This window comes from Lepidochelys kempii, chromosome 7, assembly GCF_965140285.1.
Source record: "Lepidochelys kempii isolate rLepKem1 chromosome 7, rLepKem1.hap1, whole genome shotgun sequence".
NCBI lineage: Eukaryota > Metazoa > Chordata > Testudines > Cheloniidae > Lepidochelys > Lepidochelys kempii.
Window position 1 is genome coordinate 116,232,926 of NC_136386.1, and position 7,946 is coordinate 116,240,871.

At 58.4% G+C, this 7,946-nt stretch overlaps 1 protein-coding gene across 1 annotated transcript; it reads right to left on the reverse strand.

Annotated features, from left to right (window-relative positions):
• Positions 1-1,418: 1,418 nt before the first annotated feature.
• On the reverse strand, positions 1,419-5,057 carry ADRA2A (adrenoceptor alpha 2A). Its single transcript, XM_073354381.2, has one exon. It carries the CDS (start codon positions 4,277-4,279, stop codon positions 2,951-2,953), a length of 1,329 nt encoding a protein of 442 aa, XP_073210482.1. The 5' UTR covers positions 4,280-5,057; the 3' UTR covers positions 1,419-2,950.
• Between the last annotated feature and the right edge of the window lie 2,889 nt (positions 5,058-7,946).

A 7,946-nucleotide genomic window follows, 5' to 3' on the forward strand; every position in this document is an offset into this window, starting at 1 on the left:
GCACCCAAACTCCAGCAGATAGCAATGGAAGCTGTAGCTGTTCAACACCTCTGAAAACCAGCCTCCTTTTTGTAAGTCTCGGGTTGAGCACCCAAAAGCAGACAGCTAAAAGCAATAGCCTCTTTTCAGACTGTCAATGTTGAGGACCCCTGATGCTGCAAACACTTACTCACCTGCTTATAGTTAAATATGTGCATAACCCCATTGACTTCATGTGAGCAAAGCAAAGTACATGCATAAGTGTTTGCCAGATTCATGCCTTAAGACAGCAATCACTTTGGGGCAGAGATTGTGCAAGGTTCTGTATAAAGGACAATGCTCAATTCTGATTGGGTTCTTTGAGTGTTACTGTGATCATAGAGTATCAGGGTTGGAAGGGACCTCAGGAGGTCATCTAGTCCAACCCCCTGCTCAAAGCAGGGCCAATCCCCAATTTTTGCCCCAGATCCCTAAATGGCCCCCTCAAGGATTGAACTCACAACCCTGAGTTTAGCAGGCCAATGCTCAAACCACTGAGCTATCCCCCCCCCCCCCAGATAATAACTTAATAATAATAATGTAGATAATAACTTAACAACATCATGTTAAACCAGGGAAAGATGTTCTTTCATTTTTTCTTGACTCTGGGAAAAGGTCAAGGTTTACCAGATTCACTTTTATATACACATCAGCCTGCTCCCAAAAGACTTGAAACAAACAAACAAAATCTCTTTGGGATGGGTGACTGTTGTCTTTTAAAACATGAAATGCAGTTCAGCTAAACCCAACAATTATAATCTCCTGGTTTTATCATCATTTCTAGTTGCATTTATGACCTAATTATTTAGCATCCTGGCTGTTTGTAAATACTGCACCACACAGATACTTCTGAGAGAGTCAAAAAGGTCTTGATAAGCCAACCAAGCAAATCTCACAAGGTAACCCTAAATCCTGTTCTTTAAGAAGCACATGCATGCTCGTACTGTGGCATGAGAAAAGAAAGCAGCAGCTCAAGGACTCATTATGTCACTGCACAATGAACTAAGCCATTGTTCAGCATTAGGTACAGCAATGCCTTTTGGAAAACACAAGTGACTCTTCTGACGACACCATTTATGGAGCCTAAGCCCACAGCTGATGTAGAGTTTTGAAACTTGTGAACTGTCGAAAGTACCGATGACAGAATATTCTTTCAAGTTTATTTCACATTTAATCTGGAAACTTTTTTATTTAATAAAAATCCATTATAGCAACTGCTGCTGACTTTTTATTTTTAAAGGTAAAGGAAAGCTTGCTTTCCCCCCCCCCCCCTCACCTCTCAAGGATTCAGCTTTGCAAACTTATGTGGCTGTAAACTTTGGTGTCCAACTCCCATAATTCACCGTGGGACCTTTGGAGTTAATTACATCAAAAACAAGAGTAAAAGAAATAAAACACTCTTGGAAGTAAAAAGCTCTCTTTCTCCTTTAAGTCTGTTACTGTACATTTGATAGCTGCTGTCCAATCAAATTCAGTTTACAATGGAGTAATTGAAACAAATGTTTCATCTTTCACATCGTTTCTATGACCCGTCAGTATTTAAAGGAAGCTGTTGTTATAACGTTAAAAGGTTTCCCCATAGTTTATTGTGAATGGCAAAGAACTATTTCCTTTTTAATATTCTTCAGGAAGTTTTCCTCATGGCACAAGGATGTTAGATTTGTTGTTTTATAATAGATAAAATACCACTTTTTCAAAAGTAACTCTTTCTTTCCCATTCCAATATGATATTTACACATTTTTTAAAAAGTATAATTACACTATAAAATATAGGAGAAACTGTATGTAAGTTTCTCCTGTTTTAAAGGGTTGTCCTGTATAAGATTCAGATCAAAAAACGGACAGTTTGCCAGTCTCCACTGAAGATGAAACTAGAAAATTAAAAACTTAAATCTTAGGTTACTCAAAAAGGCAGAACTGCTTTTGTGCATGAAACCCGGTTTTGTGTGCAGGAAACCCAGCAGGAATTAAAATGTCAAAAATAAATACAAATCAGATAACATTTTAAAGTAAATATCAGGTTACATATCATGTTATCTATTTACAATCAGGGGTGGGGAAAACAAGTTAGCATTGAACACATTTCCGTGGTAACGGGATGTTACTTTCTATTAACTCTTTAAGAACATGATTGTTCTCGAGCATCACCTTGCAAGCAAAATGAGTTCATTGTTCTCAATCATTTAGGTCAGTTCTGATTGCATATGAAACTGTTAAGTCTTTCTTTCTTTTCTTTTCTTTTTTTTTTTTTTTTTTTTTTCAGTTAGCAGAAAGAGGAACGTTACCTTTTCAGCAATACTAAATAATAGAGAGCACAAAAAGGAAACAGAATCAGGTACAGAAAAATATTCTCTAATATGGTCAGGTCTGCGCTTACAAGCTTTATGGCCAAAAATCCAATAGCACATTGGAAATCTTGGTAATACTATTGAACTGCAGGGTTGAGGAGATGGCTCCAATAGTTTTATGCTTCAAGTTGTCAAGACTATTTAAAGCATAGTTTCAAAGCTGACAGCCTTTCAAAAATTAAGGCAGAGGGATCTCAGGGATGGAATACTGTATTTTTACAAGAAGTTTAAAGTTAATTATACATCCACAAAATAGTTCATGTGGGCCTGTGTATTTTCTCTTTGTTGTTGATTTCTGAATTTCATTGACATTTTTAAAGAGTCAAGCTTATAAGTCATGACCCCATCCAAAGCCAGAAATGATCCACTTGCAAACCCAAATGCTGAGGCTGTGGGTTTCCCTTGCTTGCTTTGTTGTCGCTGCTGCTTGGTGTTTTAATAGTTTCATCTCAGTTTTTAAAGGGGTCTCACCTGCGTGTCAGAGGAAACTATCCACTTGCAAGTCCAGCCCAAGGCAGCTGTGCATCACCCTCACACGGAGAGCCTTTAGGCACCAGTCAAGCTGACAGAAAACGGTCTGTTCATCAAACAATCCTTTTCCTGTCTATCCTGCAGAGGATCTTTTTGAAGGCCCTCCTGAAGTCGTGGTTGAAGATGGTGTAGATGACAGGGTTCAGAGAGCTGTTGCAGTAACCAAACCAGAAGAAGAACTTGAAGAGGGTGTCGGGCACGGAGCAGCTCTTGCAGACAGCGGTGAGCGTGTAGGTGAAGAAAAAGGGAAACCAGCATATGACGAAGACCCCGATCACCACCGCCAGCACAAAGGTAAAGCGCTTCTCCCGGTTCTGCCTGCCCCTCCACCGGGACGCTTTGGCGTTCCTCTCCTCCTCCATCCTCCTGGGCAAGCTGTCCCCCGGCTTGATCTGGCTCAGCTTGGTCTTGCCCTTGCATCTCTGGGGCCTCCCTTGCTTCCTGCACTGGTGGTTCTCATTGTGCTCCGAGGAGGAAGTCTCCTCCATGTCTATGCCATTGAGTTCCCTCTCCAGCCCTCCTTCTCCCTCCGTCACCTTCTCCCCATTGAGCTTGGCTGCTGCTGGCAGCTCCTCCTTATCTGCCAAGCCATTTTGCCTTTTATTGGGGTGTTCTCCTCTCTTGCTGGGGGGCACCCGAGTTCTCCTCTTGGCAATCTGATAGATACGAACATAGACCAGAATCATGATGAGGCAGGGAGCGAAGAAGGAGCCGATGCAGGAGGAGATGATGTACCACTTCTCGTCGTTGATCTTGCACCCCGCTGCCCGGTCGGCCTGCTGCCCGTTCTTCTTCTCGATGGAGATGAGGGGCGGGAATGAGATGACGGCCGAGATGACCCAGACGATGAAGATGATGCACTTGATGCGGCGCGGCGTGCGCTTGAGGTTATACTCGATGGCCTGGGTGATGGACCAGTAGCGGTCCAGGCTGATGGCACACAGGTGCACAATGGAGGAGGTGCAAAACAGCACGTCCAAGGCCAGGTAGATCTCACACCAGACCTTGCCAAAGTACCAGTAGCCCATCACCTCGTTGGCCAGCGAGAAAGGGATGACCAGCGTGGCCACCAGGATGTCAGCTGAGGCCAGGGAGACCAGGAAGAGGTTCTGGGGGGCCTTGAGCCCACGGCTGGTGAAGACGGCGATGATGACCAGCACGTTGCCAAAGATGGTGAAGAGCATGAGCAGCCCCGCCAGGCTGATAAGGGTGAGGGTGGTGTGGAGAGGGTACGGTGTGCCTCCCCTGGGCCCGGCGTCACTCTCATTCAGGCTCCCGTTGCCCCCAGGAGGCGGGTAACCCTCCTCTTCCAGCTGGTGCTGGTACTCCATGGCAGAGAGGAAGCGCCCTCTCTCCGTGAACGGGTTCTCCAGGTTAAACATCAAACCGAGCCTGCCGTGGCCCCTGCTAGGAGTCACCCCGAAACTCAAGGGCCGGCCGCTGCACCTGGCAGGTCTGTCGCCTCCTGCCAGCGGAGCGAGCGGCGAAGCTTAATTCAATCCGCAGCAGCCTCTGGCTCCCATGACTTCTGTTTCCTAGAGCGAGAGCGGCCGCGCGAGGGGGAGGGCAGCGTCTCTGCCCCTTGGTTTGTTCGGGTCTTTTATAAGCAGCAAGCGGCTGCTCCTCCCTCCCCGTGGTGAAATCTGCTTCATTTCCAGCCGGCTTTGGGGGGGCAGAGGCTTTCCATCCCTCCCCCCCCCCACGCCAGCTCCACGCCCAGAGCAGGTTCCGCACGGCTGGGAAGAGTTCTCGGGTCCTGTTCAAGGCTCCGAAATGAAGTTCGCCTTACCTGTGCGGAGAGGGCAGGCGGGGGAGGGTCTGGCGCGTTAATCAAGGGGTCCAGCTAAGGGGGAGGGCGAAGCGGGGGGGGGATTGTCCAGGGGGGGGGGATTGGCTGGATCTTCCCTCCCCCACCCCCCCCGCAGTGTCCGGCAGGAAAGCAAATCCGAGGCGAGGCGAGGCGCTCAGCCGGCGCAGCGAGGAGCGGGACACAAGGTGGGGGGGTCCCCGTCGCTCTCCGGGAGCTGGTCCCTCCAGCTGCAGGCGGCTCGGAGCCGGAGCGGCGTCCCCCTCGGAGCCGGGCTCAGCCCGAGAGCGCGGGGTCGGGAGCGGCGCCTCCTGCCGCCTCCTGCCGCCGCGCTGCCTCCCTCGCAGCCGGCTCGCTTTATAGCCCCGGGCTCAAGCCGGAGCCGCGGAGCAGCCGGCGTCAGCCCACGTGCGAACCGGCCCTCCCTGCGCGCGTCCACACCCCGCTCCCTCGCCTCCGCGGTCACCCCCCACCCCGACACGCCCCTCCGCGGTCACCCCACACCCCTCCCCGGTCACCCCCCACCCCGACACACCCCTCCGCGGTCACCCCCCACCCCGCTCCCTCGCCTCCCCGGTCACCCCCCACCCCGACACGCCCCTCCGCGGTCACCCCCCACCCCGCTCCCTCGCCTCCCCGGTCACCCCCCACCCCGACACGCCCCTCCCCGGTCACCCCCCACCCCGCTCCCTCGCCTCCCCGGTCACCCCCCACCCCGACACGCCCCTCCGCGGTCACCCCACACCCCTCCCCGGTCACCCCCCACCCCGACACGCCCCTCCGCGGTCACCCCCCACCCCGCTCCCTCGCCTCCGCGGTCACCCCCCACCCCGACACACCCCTCCGCGGTCACCCCACACCCCTCCCCGGTCACCCCCCACCCCGACACACCCCTCCGCGGTCACCCCCCACCCCGCTCCCTCGCCTCCGCGGTCACCCCACACCCCGACACACCCCTCCGCGGTCACCCCACACCCCTCCCCGGTCACCCCCCACCCCGACACACCCCTCCGCGGTCACCCCCCACCCCGCTCCCTCGCCTCCCCGGTCACCCCCCACCCCGACACGCCCCTCCGCGGTCACCCCCCACCCCGCTCCCTCGCCTCCGCGGTCACCCCCCACCCCGACACGCCCCTCCGCGGTCACCCCACACCCCGCTCCCTCGCCTCCGCGGTCACCCCCCACCCCGACACACCCCTCCGCGGTCACCCCACACCCCTCCCCGGTCACCCCACACCCCGACACACCCCTCCGCGGTCACCCCACACCCCGCTCCCTCGCCTCCGCGGTCACCCCCCACCCCGACACGCCCCTCCCCGGTCACCCCACACCCCGCTCCCTCGCCTCCGCGGTCACCCCACACCCCTCCCCGGTCACCCCCCACCCCGACACGCCCCTCCGCGGTCACCCCACACCCCTCCCCGGTCACCCCCCACCCCGACACACCCCTCCGCGGTCACCCCCCACCCCGCTCCCTCGCCTCCCCGGTCACCCCCCACCCCGACACACCCCTCCGCGGTCACCCCACACCCCTCCCCGGTCACCCCCCACCCCGACACACCCCTCCGCGGTCACCCCACACCCCGCTCCCTCGCCTCCCCGGTCACCCCCCACCCCGACACGCCCCTCCGCGGTCACCCCACACCCCCACCCCGACACACCCCTCCGCGGTCACCCCCCACCCCGCTCCCTCGCCTCCCCGGTCACCCCCCACCCCGACACACCCCTCCGCGGTCACCCCACACCCCGCTCCCTCGCCTCCCCGGTCACCCCCCACCCCGACACGCCCCTCCCCGGTCACCGCTCACACCCCGCTCCCTCGCCTCCCCCGGTCACCCCCCACCCCGACACACCCCTCCGCGGTCACCCCACACCCCGCTCCCTCGCCTCCCCGGTCACCCCCCACCCCGACACACCCCTCCGCGGTCACCCCACACCCCTCCCCGGTCACCCCACTCCCTCGCCCCCACTCGCCGCTCCCCGGTCACCCCCCACCCCCACCCCGACACACCCCTCCGCGGTCACCCCACACCCCGCTCCCTCGCCCCCACTCGCCGCTCCCCGGTCACCCCCCACCCCGACACACCCCTCCGCGGTCACCCCACACCCCGCTCCCTCGCCCCCACTCGCCCCTCCCCGGTCACCCCTCACCCCCACCCCGACACACCCCTCCGCGGTCACCCCACACCCCGCTCCCTCGCCCCCACTCGCCCCTCCCCGGTCACCCCCCACCCCCAACCCCACACACCCCTCCGCGGTCACCCCACCCCTCCCCAGTCACCCCCCACCCCGCTCCCTCGCCCCCACTCGCCCCTCCCCGGTCACCCCCCACCCCCATCCCGACACACCCCTCCGCGGTCACCCCACCCCTCCCCAGTCACCCCACACCCTGCTCCCTCGCCCCCACTCGCCCCTCCCCGGTCACCCCCCACCCCCACCCCTACACACCCCTCCGCAGTCATCCCACCCCTCCGCGGTCACCCCACACCCCGCTCCCTCGCCCCCACTCGCCCCTCCCCGGTCACCCCCCACCCCCACCCCGACACACCCCTCCCCGGTCACCCCACACCCCGCTCCCTCGCCCCCACTCGCCGCTCCCCGGTCACCCCACACCCCCACCCCACCCCGACACACCCCTCCGCGGTCACCCCACCCCTCCCCAGTCACCCCACACCCCGCTCCCTCGTCCCCACTCGCCCCTCCGCGGTCACCCCACACCCCCACCCCGTCACCCCACACCCTGACACGCCCCTCCCCGGTCACCCCACCCCTCCCCCTCACACCCCTCCCCGGTCACCGCTCACACCCCCACCCCGACACACCCCTCCGCGGTCACCCCACCCCTCCCTGTCACCCCACACCCCGACACACCCCTCCCCAGTCACCGCTCACACCCCCACCCCGACACACCCCTCCCCGGTCACCCCACACCCCTCCACACCCCACCCCGGCACACCCCTCCCCAGTCACCGCTCACACCCCCACCCCGACACACCCCTCCCCGTCACTCCACACCCCTCCCCGGTCACCCCACCCCGACACACCCCTCCGCGGTCAGCACTCACACCCCCACCCCTCTCCAGTCACCCCACACCCCGACACACCCCTCCCTGACACATCCCTCACATCCCCACCCTGACACACCCCTCCCCGTCACCCCACACACCCCTTCCCGGTCACCCCACACCGACACACCCCTCCCCAGTCACCGCTCTCCAGTCACCACTCACACCCCCACCCCT